The following is a 16,407-nucleotide window of genomic DNA, read 5'->3' as shown; positions in this document are numbered from 1 at the left end:
TCATCGCAGCTCCATCCCAGCCACGCAGCGTGACTTCCCAACGAACCAGTCGTGGAAGTCTTCGTAAACTTTGTGCTCGTAAAATTCCGGGTCGTGTAATCGAGAACACAGATCGCACATAATTCTCACTCCACCGACCGTTGAAGCTTGATAATACTTCTTCCATTCGAAATATTGCTCGTATTCCTGTACAATCAGTGAGATAGAATAGAATTATTGGTTGTTCGCAATACGTCTTCCTTCCTAATTGATTTTCCTGCTCTTGCAGTGCTCAAAATATATTTAAAAAACATCGAATTACTGTAGATTTTCTGAAATATGAAAATGATAGGTACTGCTAACATTGATATATCGCTCATATGATTTATATGTATACAAGTATGTATTATTAATAGCAACGTAAGTACTTGTAGGGGTGGTATGTATATCTACAATGCAGATTCATGCTCTGGCACCATAATTGACCTATGATTCTTAACATATTACATTTTATATCAGTTTCTATATGAGTGGAGAGAGAGAGAGAGAGAGAGAGAGAGAGAGAGAGAGAGAGAGAGAGAGAGAGAACTTTACCTGAGGGTGATCTTTCAAGTAGAGCAATCTCTCTGCCAGCTCCTTTGGCGAATAGTCATTAGCGTTGATGTAAGAATTCGGAGGCAGGACTGACGAGTAATTCGCCGAGCCTCGCACCACCGGAACGACGGGGTAATGCATCAGATTGTAGACCTTCTCCGTGACGTATTCGCTGCAGAGATTGTTCTCGAAGGCGAAGTAGAAGAGGTAACTTTCGCCAGCGACCTTCAGACACGGGTCCGTCGTCGTGTTGTACATGTGTTCGACGTACATCGACCCGCCGCACGACAGACTCCCGCATCGTCCGTAAACGTCGACTTGTACGTATTTCTGAACTCTCCTGATGTACTGCAGACGCTTCGACACAGATCTGCAGTTGGATATGAACGTCACTGCCACCTTCCTCGTGAGATTCACTGCCTCCATCGCCGGAGGGATGACCCACGACCTGGGTAGGAAATGCGTGTCCTCCTTGGGAACGACGAAGCCGTGGCTGAACACGACGTCGGAGTCCCGGAGGTAAAACATCGTGCGGTTGAAGAGGCCGTTGTAGTTTTCGTATCGGGTTTTGTGCACGCTGTTCGAGAGAGGCGGCGATTCGAAGGTCAGCATGACCCAAGGTTGCCGGGGGTCACGGGGAGACAGGTCCGCCGTGACTGTCTGGAAATCCTTCGCGCCTCTCAGGTAGATGAGGATGGCGTCCGTAGCATTCCTCTGGAAATGAAACTGATGTGTAGATTAATGGAGACTACTGGGAATCGGTTGTAAAGTTATTATTTAAAAATGAACTTAGAATTGATAAATGGATAAAGTCTATCGCGACTATATATCAATTCATTCTCAAGTTGTTTAATTGACTTACCAGTCTAATGCAATTTGCAATTAAAAACTTGTTTAAGAACTGTTACAACTGGCATTGTTATTTGCTAACTCAGGGGAAAGCAAAGCTGACCCTATGAGACTGAAAAAATAAACTTTCCCCGATATCACAAAAGCTTTGAGAAGAAACAAGCAACGGATCAGAAAAATTTCATATGAAAATCACCTCTTTGGCGTCGTAGACGATTTCACAGGGCAGAGGACATTCCCCTTTCCTGACTTGGGAGAACGCGGCATCCCAATAGCCTCTCCCCATGGAGGGACGTGACCACAGCAGTGCCCGGGGCACAGACCCCGACCTGAATCTGAGGGCAGAGGAACCATTATGACTGACTCTTTGCAACAATAATGAGACTGGAATAAATACAGCAGGGGGAGGGGAGGGGAGGGGAGGGGGGTGGGAGCCGAAGTGGGTCTCATGGCGTGCTACCAGCGCACCAAGAATATGAAAGACAGGAGGAGGATTAGTTGAAAATACTGTGTGGAAGATTTGGATGATTCCATAAAAGGCCAATTCGTTATTCATGTGAAAAAATAAAGAATAAGAGGAAGAAGGCGGCAAATGAAAATAGAATTTAACGAAAGACGAATATTTGAAAATGGAATCAAAGGGAAACTGAAACAAAATAAGAAAGTAAAATGAGACTAAGTATCAATGACGTCCTTTCCACACACTGTTTAGTCGCTTTCAATAAAAATAATAATGATAATGATAATGGACATAATAGCAGTTTCTAGGAGAGGCTAGGAATAAATACCTTGTTAACTGTGGAACAAGCTTTCCCACAGCTTTCTTTCGAAAGAGCTCCATCACTGGCGCGAAAGTTTCATCTCGAAATACAGCTGATGGCCCCGGGATAGAGTCTGGAAAAGAAGTCGAAGAGGAAGAAGAAAAATTATCTAAACAAAAGAATTCCTTTCGTTAACTTAAAAAACAAAATGACAGAAAGTGAACAAACACAAGCATTATTCTCACTGGTACTGATTAACCATTGCTAATGTCTTGCCTTTGTAAAAATTTGGATGTCTTACAGAGTATAAATTCAAAAGAGGCTTGCGGTATGAGGCAACGTCGAAGGTTGACAGATGAACGGTGACTTACCATTATACAGAGGGCCAATAAAATGATTCGAGGGCTGAGTCGAAATGTAATGAAACATGTGATACAAAAGATGAAGATTTAGTTCGCACAGTACACATGCGAATAAGAAAACAAAGAACTTTTTAGCCTTGCTCATAATTTCTCTTGTGAAATTAAACCTGAAAATAAAGAAAGAGGCAATTTCAGCAGGTGAATTCCACAGCGATTTATAGTGCGGTTGACATCTAGCTTAACTTTCAGTTATATTTAGTCCTAGCCCATTTGATAGATAAAGGTAAGGTTTGGAAGTGTGATGGTTTTTAAATCTACTGAGTTCTCTTTCTGGCCTTGTGTAGGATGGACGTGTTTCTGTGCTCTCTGTTCATTTCCTGGCTGCGAAAGCTACAACCTCACAGTGTGTTTGTTCCTTTTTGTGTTTGTGATCTTGTGTATTTGTGCGTGTTTGTGAGATGGCTAACCCCTCGCAAACCCATGATTTAGACAAGCCTTGGCGCCGGAATTTGTCCTGGTAAAGACAAAAAATGTGGCACCTTCCGCTGTTCTGCAGACTTGGATCCCCACTCCCTTTGCCTGAAGTGTCGTAAGGGGAGCAAGGATTCCCCTGATTGTTCTGTGGATGTACCATGTGATGAGTGTAGGCTCTGGTCCCCTGAGCAGTGGGATAGGTACTTGCGTAGGCCCAGATATAGAAGGGAGGACTCCAAGGCGTCGAAGGGGATCCCTTTGTCCCCTTCGACGCCCATCGTGGTCACTCCCTCTCCATCTTATCTGAGTCTCAGTGGCCTCCCCGTACTGCCTCTGACGGAACCTGTCTCTCTTTCCCCTGTGCCCGCATCTGCAGCCCCAGAGGAGGCGAGATCGGCTGACCTAGCCTGCACTCCCCCCCTCACCCGGAATCTCTTATCTCTGGGTTAGAGGGGGGACCTTATTTGCCTTTATCTCCTCCCGCAGGTTTGGGACTTGTACTGGGTTTGAGTCGGGCGTGGGAGTCACTCGGGAAGGTTGGCAATCCTGATTTGTCCTCGCTTCTCGATCACATCAGCTCGGTAGGGCGGGGAGGGGTATTGCCCCCTTCCCCCACTACCTACACGGTGGTTGCTCTCACGACCACCACCATTTCTGCTGTGCGGCCGAGGAGCGTAGTGACTTCGGTGGGGATGCATAATGCATATGGCACAGTCCTTACCCCTGCCATCACAGTGTCAACACTGGCCGTTCTGGTCTGCTCAGTCACTCTGCCACCTCCCGGTTACGCACTCACTCCTCCCGCCTTGCTTCCACCATTACCTGTGCCCACCCTGGATCGTCAGGCATTTGCTGCGGCACCGATCGTTCCCGACAGCGGACGCTCTCCAAGAGACCCGCCTCGGTCTGTTGCTCCCGCTTCAGACTGTACCCCTGCTTCCGCTGACCCCGAGTGGTCTGTTGTCGGTATGCTGGGGGATGCGGTGTTATCCCTGATTGACAAGACGAAGAAGAAGAGGAAGAAGTGGACTCACCATCCGTCTCCATCTTCTTTTTCTTTCTCCTACTCTTTGTCGTCATCATCCTCGTCTTCGTCTTCTTCCTCCTCTCCCCCTCCCTCTTCTAAGCCCAACTGGGCTGGAAAGGGAAGGGTGGGGTCTTCCTCCTCTCCACCTTCTCCCCTCATCTTCTAAGTCCAACTGGGCTGTGAAGGGGAGGGCAGCTCCCCCTCCCTCTAATAAGACTCCTTCTGCTACGGCAGTGATCTCCCCGCCTCAGGAACGGACTGCTGGTTCTCTCGCCGGGAGGGGCACTTCGGTACCCTCCTCGCGCAGTTCGGGAGCTCCATCCTCCCGGACTGGGTCTGTTTCAGCGTCTACCAAGTGCGTACGGCCGAAAGCACGATCCCCTCTGGGAGATCGTGCGGGCTAGAGCTCCGTCACGGGCTCAGGCGCGGAACGGGAGAAGGGGAGAAACCTACGTGCTTCTTCCCCATCCAATCCGTCCCCCTTGTCCAGGTTGGATAGAGGTAAGGGGGGAGGGTGACCAAGGACGTTCCGCCCCCGGGAGCGTCTGGGATGTCAACGAATTTTCCTGTACTGCCTTCTTCATCCCTCTCGGCACTGAAGAAAGCCGGAACACGCCTGGACGGTAGGGATGGCAGCCCACATGCTGCGAGGACGCCGTCCCCTGATCGTCATGACGGTCTCTCACCCTTACGAGACAGTCCGCCCGGGCCCTCACACGACCTCCCATTGCAGGGAGGGAACCATGCGGAGTCCACCACCGCCACTGGCTATACCAGCGGGCGCGACGGTATTGTTCACTCTGTCTCCCCAATCCCCACGACTTCCTCGGGTCTCTCCGGGAGGAAACAGGGGGTCAGTCGAGTTACTGAAGCTGACGCTCTAGGGCAATCAGCTTCAGGGGCGTCTGGGCCTCCTTTGCTCCACGCGAGCGGGAGGTCGTACGCTTCCGTAGTGCGGGACAGAGATGAGGGATCGATCTCGGGCTTACCTGACGGTAGGGCTTTCCCAGATGACCGCCTCTCAGAGGGCCCCCTACTGAGAGACCCTGACACTCCGGAGATGTAGAGGGCGTTCGTAGAGGTCGTGGCACTGATCCGTCAGCACAATGGCCTGGAGGAACCGCTTCCAACCCCGTTGGGGAACGTTCGTCAAGACTGGAGGAGTTCTACATCGCCAGGAGGGAACCCAAGCCCTTTCTTGGCCTCCCGTGGTCTCCTCTGGCGGACAGCGTTCTCAATCAGGTGAACGATTTAGTCTCTGGACAGTCGTCATCACTTCGCTCGTCTCGAGCTACCAAGTTATTGCCTCCCCCTCTCCCGAGACAGAAGAAATATTACGTTCTGTCTGAAGGCGGGCTACAGATGAAGGTCGTGGAACCAGGGCTGACTCGCCTGGCACCCAGTGCCACGTCGGCTCAGCTGTTGGCGGAACATGCGTTTTTCTCGCAAGCAGAGATGAGAGCTTTGGAGGGCATGGCTCTGTTGGCCCTCCAGGCGGTGCCTTGGCTTGACAACTGGGCCTTTGCTCTGTCGAGGATCGCAGCCTTGTCTACTCAGGGTGAGGATCCGACCTTCAGGAGTCTTTGCCAGTTGGGGGGTAAGGCTATTTCCTTCCTCGCCCACCAGACAGCAAACCTCTGGGCTAACCCATTACTGAAGAGAAGGGATGCAGTGCTGTCCCGGATCGCCAGGTCTCTAGGTACGGAGGCCGCAGTATCGTTGTGAAATGGTCCTATCCTGGACACCACCTCCCTCTTCCCCAAGGGGGAGGTGGATGCTGCGGTAGACAAACGGAAGGCCGATGAACATGACTGCCTTGTCCACCAAGCAGCGACGAAAGGTGTCATGCATCCCTTTCATCCTGCAGCCCAGCCCTCGACCCAAACTAACACCCCAGCCCCGAAGGAGTCTGGTGCTTCAACGGTCGCTCGGGGCAAAGTCCAGCCCCCTTCTTCGTCGCCTCCTCGGAAGGAACCACAGGGTCCCTTTTGTCAACCTGTTTCCCCCAAAAGGAAAGGTAAGGGAAAGAAGAAGAGGGGAGGAGCTCACTAGGAATGGCGAGCCCCATCAGTCGCTACTGTCGGGGGGGGATGCCTTTCCAGCCATTGGGCGGCGTGGCAGCGGTACGGAGCGGAGACCTGGGTAGTGGGTGTCCTCCGGGAGGGATATTCCCTACCTTTCGTGTCCCCGCCTCCCCTCACCGACACTCCAGTCCATTTTCCTTCCTACCTCCAAGACCCCCTGAAGAAACAAGCGCTTCCTCAGGAAGTTGGAACGATGTTGAGCAAGGGCACCATCATAGTCGTCGAGGATTGATCCCCAGGCTTCTATCGCAGAATCTTCCTCGTGGAGAAGGCCTCCAGCGGCTGGAGACAGGTGATCAACCTCTCTCCCCTGAACCGTTTCGTTCATCAGACATGGTTCACGATGGAGACTGTGCATACGGTACTGTCTGCAGTCAGGGAGAACAATTTCATGCTGATGGTCAACTTGATGGATGTGTACTTCCAAGTACCGGTTCATACGTCGTCTTGTCAGTACCTTCGCTTTACCATCGACGGGGTGGTTTATCAGTTCAAGGTTCTCTGTTTCGGTCTGTCAACCGCTCCACAGGTGTTCATGAGGGTCTTCACCCTCATTTCAGTTTGGGCCCATTCGCGCGGGATACGTCTTCTGAGGTATCTCGACGATTGGTTAGTCCTGGCAAACTCCAGCTTACAATTGCTACAGGACAGGGATTGTCTCCTCGAATTGTGTCATGAACTGGGAGTTGTGATCAACTTTCAGAAGTTCGATCTAATTCCCAAGCAGAAAGTTCATTACCTGGGCATGCTGATCGACACGACAGCAAGCAGAGTCTTTCCCTCGCAGGCTCGAATCAACACGTTCAGGAAGGTAGTGAGGCGTTCCTATCACAACAGGATCAACCTGCTCAACAGTGGCAGGTCGTAATTGGCCACCTGTCGTCGTTGGAGAAACTCATTCTGCATGGGAGACTCCACATTCGATCCCTCCAGTGGAGGCTGAGGGATTTTTGGGATCAGTCCTGGGAGCCCCAGTCGGTTCTTGTCCCCATCTTGCAGGAGGTGAGGGACGATCTCGCCTGGTGGTTGGACGACAGGAACCTGTGCATAGGGACACCTTAGTCCTCTTGCCCCCCGGACTTGCTTCTTTTCTCAGACGCATCAAAGGAGGGCTGGTGAGCTCACCTGGAGGAGTTGTTGATGGCGGGTGTGTGAGACCTTCACGAACGGCACCTCCACATCAATGTCCTGGAGATGAAAGCAGCGTTCTTCGGTCTCCAGTGCTTCCAGGATCGTTTGGTGGGACACTCGGTAGCGTTGATGAGCGACAACACGACCGTAGTGACATACATCAACAAGCAGGGGGGTCTTGTCTCCCAAGCCCTTCACGAGTTGACATTGCAGGTGCATCAGTGGGCAGTCGCCCACTTGGTGGTCCTGTCAGCCAGGTACATTCCGGGCAAGAGGAATGTCCTGGCAGACACGCTCAGCCATCGGGATCAGATAGTGGGGTCCGAGTGGTCTCTCCATCAGACCGTAGTGGACACACTTTTCAGTCTGTGGGGGCGTCCGGTAGACGACCTGTTCGCCACCTGGTACAACAGAAAGCTTCCAACCTTTTTCTCTGTCGTACCGGACCCACGGGCAGCCACGGAGGACGCATTCCAACAATTGTGGGAAAACCTCGAGGTGTATGCCTTTCCTCCGTTCTGTCTCCTTCTTCCAGTTCTCAGTCAGGTGCTGGGATCGACGTACCTTCGGATGATCCTAGTAGCCCCCAAGCATCCGGAAGCCGCTTGGTATCCAGACCTGCTGGCTCTGCTCTCCGACGTTCCAAGGGAAATCCCCCTCTGCCACAATCTGCTTCATCAGCCTCACGTAGAACGTTACCACCACGCCGTGGCTTCCCTGTCCCTTCTCGCCTGTAGGTTATCCACCATCTCTTGCGAGCGTGAGGTTTTTCTCACCGAGCATCGATAGAGATAGCGGGATACCTCAGAAAGTCCTCCGCAGCAGTTTACCAGGGTAAGTGGGCCGTCTTCTGTGGTTGGTGTTGTAGACGGGGTTATTCTCAGGTTGGAGCCACTCTTCAGCAGGTAGCGGATTTCCTCGTTTTTCTTTGTTGGGAAAAGCTCTTATCAGGCTCAGCGGTGAAAGGATACAGGGCAGCTTTAGCCTTGGTCCTGAAGCTGAAAGGCATTGATATTTCATCATCCCTGGAAATATCCTTGCTGATGAAGGGCTTCGAATGGTCTTGCCCACCCAGGGAGCTCAAGCCCCCTGGGTGGAACGTGTCTCTCATACTGCGGAGCCTTACTCGTGCCCCTTACGAGCTGCTATGAGAAGCTACAGACAGGGATCTGACCCTCAAGACCATCTTCCTTTTAGCCCTGGCTTCGGTGAAGAGGATTAGCGAATTGCAGGGACTTTCCTTTGCAGTCAAACACTCGAGGGGGTGGGGATCGATAACACTCGAATTTGTCCCAGAATTTGTAGCGAAAACTCAAAACCCAACGGTCCCTGATGTTCGGTTTGAGTCTTTTACGATCCCTTCCCTCAATGACTTTGTAAATAATGACCCTGACGAGTTACGACTCTGTCCTGTACAGGTGCTATGGCGCTATCTGAAGAGAACACGACATCTCAGGCCGAGTGTCGGCGACTCTTCGTTAGCACCGGGACCCCCTAGAAGGAAGTGTCTAAGAACACGATCTCTTTCTGGCTTCATGAGGTTATCAAAAGGGCATATGCGGCGGCTGGCGAGGACATTGCCAGCCCTCTACGCCCCTGTGCTCACGAAATCAGAGGGATTGTGCCCTCCCTAGCATTCAGGAAGAACCTGTCAGTCCAGCAGGTACTAAGGGCGGGGTTGTGGTCACACCAGACCACATTCACCTCTTTTTACCTAAGAGACGTTACCCATCGGTCCTTGGACACTTTTTCCGTGGGTCCGGTGGTGGCTGCTCAACAAGTTGTACGCGAGTGAGTGGGCGCGAACGGTGAGTGACTGGCTCCCTCTTCCTCCCCTATCATCCTACCCTTCTTCCCTCGGGCAGAGAGTTAGGCCGTACAAAGCTGAACCAGACGTCTGATGCAGGTGAGTTTCATTACTTGAGTGTCCTGTCTTTGTTACCTTTCAGGGATTCATTGATGTAATGTCCCCCCTGTCCCCTGCAAGGTGGGGAAAGGGGTTGCGGGCTAATTACCAAACCCATTACTTATGTTGGTCCTTAGTCCCCGACGTTTCCCACTCACCTCTAGTGTGAGCGGGAATGGTCCTTCCTGGCTTTCGTCTCGCTGTGCGGTTGCTTATTACCGTAACCTCGCCACAGCAAGAATGGTCTAGTAGACTGGCTGGTAGCACGACAGTTCTCATAATGGTGCTCTCGGTCCAGTGGCCATGTCCCCCTGGCTCTTGCCCCAGGTGTACATGAGGTGTGTCGAATTCCCAGTCATTCAGAGACCTCCACTCAGATTCCTCCCACCGAATCTTGAGTCCCCCCATATGTAAAGGACCGAGGGTTGTATTTGTGTTGGAACAAATCGCATTTTTTAAGGTAAAATGCATTTTTCCTAACATACAAACCCGAGGTCCTTTACTCAGGTTACTCACCTCAGCCGCCCCACAATCTGCCCTAGATCAGAAAGCGAATTAATGTGCGAATCTGGGAGGTTAGCACTGTGGGTTCCCCACAGTTGCCAACCTCATGCCCAGCTGGTACTGTTACCAACTAATGCCTTGTAAGTCTTTTGTGGCCTATGTTCAGCTATGCCGAAAGTATCACCATATGAAAAGGACCTCGGGTTTGCATGTTAGGAAAAATGCATTTTACCTTAAAAAATGCGATATTACAGGTTTGGTAAATTTTACATAACTATTAAATTAATTTGGCTAGCCCTGCAGCTCGATTTTGGTTTTCCTATTGGCGTTCCTTAAAGAGGTTGCCTTTCATGGCATCCTTTTCCTTGAAGTCTTTTCTATTTTTATCTAAAGCTAGGCTAGGAAGATACTTTCGATTTTCAAAAATAATAATAAACATTAGTAAATAGCAGATACAAATAAGAGCATCTGACATCAAAAGGGGTGTTCTTCAAGATGGCTGCTCCGACATCATCATCTTCCTAAAAAGACATCTTATAGGCTGATTAAAAGGAAAAACGCATAACACATTAATTATTTATATGACACAGCTTTATTTTCTGACTCTGCTTCTAGCCGCCTTAAATCACCTTATTCTAAACATCGAGAAGATGTGTTCCCGAAAGTAATCCCTGGGTAATGAATCGGCAGAGAACGCTCCCGGTAAACAAGGGGATGAGACATTGTTGCTATTTATAGTCAAACCAATCCATCATGGCGGCACAAGGTAACCCTGGCACCCGCCCCCCGTCTCGTCTCTCTCTCTCTCTCTCTCTCTCTCTCTCTCTCTCTCTCTCTCTCTCTCTCTCATTTTTTATAATGCCCAATTTATATTTTTTTATTTAGTTAATAAGAAACGTGTATTCGCTTTCATGCTAAAATAGAATTCGAATTCGACTGTTCTGTCGCTAAATCCTATCAAGTAATTTACTGCAGAGGTAAGAAAAGCAAGTTTATCACTAACTGCACACGTAAAAAATGGAAGCCTCTTATTTCTATTTGTCAAGTTTTGATATTTGTTTCGCTGTCTTCAATACAGAGCTTTCCCTAATTTTAAAGTAAATTTCCAGTTTACTTTTATAGCATTATTTGCCATATATACAAAATGCAAACATTTTACAAAGAAAGAAAATGAACTTTGTGACTAAGTATGGCTCAAGAGAGAGAGAGAGAGAGAGAGAGAGAGAGAGAGAGAGAGAGAGAGAGAGAGAGAGAGTGTCATAATAACGAATGGCCAAAGCGATTTAACTGACATTCAGGAAGCAAAGACAAAAGGTAGGATTATCCAAGATAAATGATTATGCTTACCCATCCAAATTGACGTGGCTTTGCTTTCCAGAGATATGGCAGCTACGTTTGCGCCAAATCTCTCAATACAAAATTTTATCAATTATTTCATAGGTGTTGTAAAGTACTATAGATGGTTCAGTTCCATTGACGTATCCTATCCTATGACTATCTTTCGATTTTCACAATTTAATTTCATATAAAATGAATTATAGGCCCAGTTACTTTGAACACGTGGCACAACTTGGCTTTTTAGCGCTAAGCTTCCCCTCTGCGCAGCCATGATGGGACGGTTTGGCTATTTTTTATTTATTTATTTTACGGTCTCCTCCGCGTGTGGAATGGATCTCGGGTAATTCGGGGTAATCTGTAAATCCATTAGGCGTTCAGGTAAACGAGGGTCTTAATAAATATGACGCCAACGGCGATATAGGCCTAAAGTTATTGCACTGGACAGTTAGTGACTGAAGATGACATGGGAATATAGGCATACAGTTGGTTCTTGAGACAGTTAGGCCTACTGCCTTGGTGATGATAGGCTCACTTTCGTTGAACTTTGAACCTTTCTTTTCTTTTGTGAACTTTTCTGGACACTTTTGGCGTAATGGGCATGACTTCAGAACCTTATCCCTTCCTTACACGAGCTATGATATAAAAATATATATGATTAGCAAAATCTGTCTCCTTTCTTCTCAGTACCAATAACGATTCAAGTGATTTCTAAAGCTTCTTTTCATTACTTTGTCACTTTCACAGTTCCTCATCAAAAACAGATTTCATGTGAACGTACAATTGTGCCCTATAGTTTTCCTCTCCGAACAATTCGACGTAAGAAAAGTATTTACAGTCGACAGAAAGATAAATAAAAAAAGAAAAAGAAAACACGATTTCCTGTGATTACGTCTCACCAAGAAAAACCCCGTACGAAAACTGCAGTATCTGCCGGCGCCTTAGCCCATTACCGTTGGTAGCCACTTCACACCTGCTAAGTTTCGAAATAAAAAAAAAAAAGGGGGGGGGGATTGTTAGTGACAGATCACCAGACTGTAGTTACTTCTTTTTTATTTTTTTTTTTTTATTTTGGCTTGCCGCTGATAGCAGAAATTTGTAGAAATTTGTTCTATTTTTTTATTTCCTTTTTTCTCTTTAGCGTCACTGCAGCTCCTACAGCAGTGTTTTTCGTAATTCTGCTAAACAACTCCCCCTCCCCATACTAATCCCTTCCACCAACACCTTCCTCCCAGCTTTTAATAAAAGAAATTCTCTATTCCAGCCTCGGGACGTGCACAAGAATTTTTTATTGTCTCATTCACAGGCTAATAAATCGCGTGAAAGCACTTAGAGCACTTTGTTTAAAGGACAACGAAAATAGAAGAAAACTGTTCTATCTCTGACGACCCTTGAAATCAAATTCACATGAAGATGAATTCGAGGAATTAAACGAAGACAGAGAATGCAACGCCACCGCTGTTCCGACTTTCGTAAAACTGTTCGGCCACCATGGCTGCTGGCTGGAGCAGAAATAATCTGCAACAATGACAGCGAGAAGAGGCGATAACCAGCATTTCGGGTGAATCTGTTTCTTTGTACTGCCAGTTCTTTTTTTATTGAATGTGACCAACTTTAGGTTAATTAATCTTTTTTTATCAGGGGTTTGGGACTGAAGAGAAACTGAAAAGATAAACCATGGACTACAAAACTTGCGTCGATGCAGGTTATTGTCCTTTTGGCTGAACAGTTGTGAAGTGCATTGAGAGAGAGAGAGAGAGAGAGAGAGAGAGAGAGAGAGAGAGAGAGAGAGAAGTAATAAAAACAATTATTATTATTGGTGCAGAGTCCACCTGTTCATTAACACCCATTAAAACTAACCACTTGTTTCCAAGGTAGATATCTTCTTTGGGCGTAATATGTGAGAGGGTCGGGAAAGACAAGTCCCGTAACTCGGACTAAAATTGTCTTCATAATGCAATTATATAAGAGCCACTTCTGAGAGAAGCCGCTCACGGACTAGACGACGGCTATAGTTAATGTAGAGCGTATAGGTTACACACGGAAAAACGTATATAAACACCGAACCTTTCAAATAGCGGGATGCTATTGAATTTCCTTTTCAATTTATGTTTTCTTTACGCTCTTTGAGGGTTGCTTAACCCTCACAGTCCGGGCTGATATACGCTAATGCACACACCCATGACTGGGCTAAAGTTAAGGATGGCCAATTTAAAAAAAAAAAAAAAAGCTCATAATGGAAAGCGGAAGATATGCATATGCTCGTGGTATAAGAAAAAAAATTCTAAAAAAATTTCTGTACCCTCCACTGGAAGTTGAAAGTGAATATTTTTCATCTGGTGTGGGCCTATTTTCCCTACGACAGTCGTAAAAATATGCTAATTCTACCAAGTTATAAGTGTTTTTTCTAATATATATATTTCTTTATTTTATCAAATTATAATTACAGCTCAGGCAATATCATAACGGATAAGAACTAAAATAAAGAACAAATTCTGGGTATATTTATTGTAAGATATTTACGGTGCATCCTTGGGTGGGAAGTTGGGACAACATTTACCCTTACCGCCTCAAGCAAGACTGAATCTCTCCCAGCTCTCTCTCTGAGTCTGACTCTCGTACAGCGATATGAAGAGTCGCCAATAGTGACAAATGGCACTTGGAACATTTTTTCTGCAAAATTCGTTCAAACTGTATGGCGCCAAATCTTGAGAATATATGTACTCTATGTTACCCATCCACATGCGGTCAAACAATCCATTTTCCTTCCTTCGCTTGGGCCTCTGAAAAGAATAGCGTACCCATGTTACAACTAGGGATCTTGTCTGCAGCATCCTAAATTGCAAGAACCATCTCCAGATTTCACAATATCCTCTGGGGCAGCTGGCTGATGACTTGATGTAATCCGTTGCTGGCTTTCAGATACGAAAAATAATTTGTTTTTTAATGTAAACCAGCTGTCCAGACTAAGAGTACGGAAATGTCCTTTCGGAAGAAAAAGAAAATAATAAGTAGATTACTAGTGCAAAAATGAAATTAAATGCAAATTTGGCGAATAAAATTATGCTGCTCTGTAGTTCCTCCAAGATGTACCCATCCATTATAATCTTATGTTTGTCAGACTGCTTGGTTTTATCGTCATCATATATCCAATTATAACTAAAACAAGGGAGGAATGTACAAATCGACATTTCAAGTAGCATAGGTCTAGAACGTTGAAACTGCAGAGATAAGATATATTTAATTTGATAATATGATATTAGGCACTTTCGCCCATTCAGCGCTTAAGACAGTGAAAAGAGTAGTTGGAGTGGTTGGACAGCAAGATAAATAAATCCAGAAAATAAAGAAGAGGAAGTACAAGGATCTGGAGTTGGAACTGGGAGAAAACAAAGAACTAATAGTTAAAGAGGTTGGACAGCAAGACTGAAGAAAGGAAGCAGGAACGGAGGTAAAGTAAAAGGATAAAAAGTGGATACAATTACTGCCGAAGGGAAGCTGCAAACACCCTTGAGCAATGCCTGCTGTGCGCCACATAAAGTTCACTGATGTCACCATTGCCCTCCTGGAAGAGGTACGACAAAGATGTAGTAATAAGCACACATGGAAAGGCACAAGGGAGGAAATGGAGGAACAATGGAGGAAGTCTAAAGTTCATAGCCTTGGATGAAGGCGGAAAGGAGAACGTAGAAGAAGAGATAGATGGAATTCTGGAACTGGAGGGGCTTAATTGATATGTCTGCGAAGGGCAGGAACTTTCATGAAAGCTCAAAATCCTAAACTGGGTGTCTTGAGCGATAATGTCTTGGTAAAGTGGAAAGTTGGCTGGGAACTTCGGTGACAGCCACAGTTAATTTGCATCTCAGGCTAAATTTGCAGCGTAACGTCCCCAAGTGCTCTGCACATTCGTAACCTGTTTTACCAAGATAAATGATATTCTCAGCGTAATAGAATTACTACACATGCTCGTTATCACCCTTTGGCATCTTGTTTCCAACCTATTACAAACATCAGAGTCAAGAATAATGTTTAATTGACATTAACACAGGTTATGCATTCAATAGGGATATAAAAAATCATAATTTTCATGAAAAATCATATCAGTGATCTTAATAATTATGTTCGTAATGATCTTTGACTACGGTGCTGAATACATCGCTGTCTGTCCGGCACCCTGTAATTATATAGATTAACCCCCCACACCTCTCTCTCTCTCTCTCTCTCTCTCTCTCTCTCTCTCTCTCTCTCTCTCTCTCTCTCATACAAATGACAGAAATGTGCAAAGCGATCGAAATTTCAAAAGGCCAGTGCAAAACCATGAAATGTAGACGCAAAAGTCATGACCTTGGATTTCTCAAAATGATAACAGCAGAATGATGTTAAGCACTTAACGCAACTGATGTCAATCTTGCAATAACCACAGAAAAAAATGCAATTAAAAAAATGTTTTAATGGGAGAGACTGATTTTCACTTGAAATATCGTGTGACACTTACGGGCTGCTCTGTGAGCAGGAGCTCATGCTGGCATAAAGCCAACTCAATCATGAACAACAAAAAGGCTAAGCTGAACAGGAACTAGTTCAAGGGAAAACCTTGTATCTCGTCCTACGAAACAGGCTAACATGAAACCACCCAAGGGACTGTAACAAGTTAATAAAGAATCATACATTACCAATTGTGGAAAAATCACACAATATATAGGCTACAGTGGGACGTTTAGTTTTGATTTAATGGAGATTTAACTGAGACTCCAGAAGATGATGAACTGTAGCAAGTGTTGGAGTCTTATTTTGGTACAATATATTGATGGTTGGTGAAAGACCACGAGAGCAACGTTCCACTTTTCACCAAGTAGACCAACAGTAGAGATGGAATGGTATGGAATATAGAATTTAGGCCAAAGGCAAAGCGCTGGGACCCATGAAAGAGAGATTAAGAGTGGAAAGGCTTGAAAGGTGTAACAGGAGGAAAATCTCGCAGTTGCACTATAAAACAATTGTTAGGAGGCGGTGGAGAGTAAGATGGAAGAAAGATGATATGAATGAAGGCACATCAAAAGGAATGGAGGGGTTGCAGGTAGAGACCGAAGGGGCGCTGCAAAGAACCTTAAGTAATGCCTACTGTGTTCCATGAGAGATGCATTGATTACACTACCTTCCCCCTCTACGGGAAACATAGTAGAGATAATTCGTGTATAAAATGACAAACAAAATGAGTATAGATTCCATCAGGTCCTCATCTTCATTGCAAAGAGATTGTCCCTTTCCTGAAAAGAAAAGTATTCGTAAAAGTGTTACAAGAAAAAATGACATATGGTGATTTGGAAACAGCCAGACACACCAATACACATACATACATACATACATATATATATATATATATATATATATATATATATAT

General features: G+C 46.3%; 1 protein-coding gene across 1 annotated transcript; it reads right to left on the bottom strand.

The window, feature by feature from the left end:
- Positions 1–1,101, bottom strand: LOC136846893 (alpha-(1,3)-fucosyltransferase C-like). The gene is made up of 2 exons (XM_067118146.1): positions 574–1,101; positions 1–186 (listed from the first exon to the last, which is right to left on the bottom strand). The coding sequence occupies exons 1-2, from the start codon at positions 1,099–1,101 to the stop codon at positions 1–3; spliced, it is 714 nt and encodes a 237-aa protein (XP_066974247.1).
- Between the last annotated feature and the right edge of the window lie 15,306 nt (positions 1,102–16,407).

The sequence above is a fragment of the Macrobrachium rosenbergii genome, chromosome 16, assembly GCF_040412425.1.
Source record: "Macrobrachium rosenbergii isolate ZJJX-2024 chromosome 16, ASM4041242v1, whole genome shotgun sequence".
NCBI lineage: Eukaryota > Metazoa > Arthropoda > Malacostraca > Decapoda > Palaemonidae > Macrobrachium > Macrobrachium rosenbergii.
This window is presented reverse-complemented; position numbering and strand designations above follow the sequence as displayed.

What these genes read in the sequence shown, in the direction of transcription:
- LOC136846893 (XM_067118146.1), bottom strand. Translation starts at nt 1,101, where the DNA reads ATGTTTTACCTCCGGGACTCCGACGTCGTGTTCAGCCACGGCTTCGTC. An exon ending in ACTTGAAAGATCACCCTCAG is followed by an intron (nt 187 to 573) that starts GTAAAGTTCTCT and finishes CTGATTGTACAG; the next exon opens with GAATACGAGCAATATTTCGA.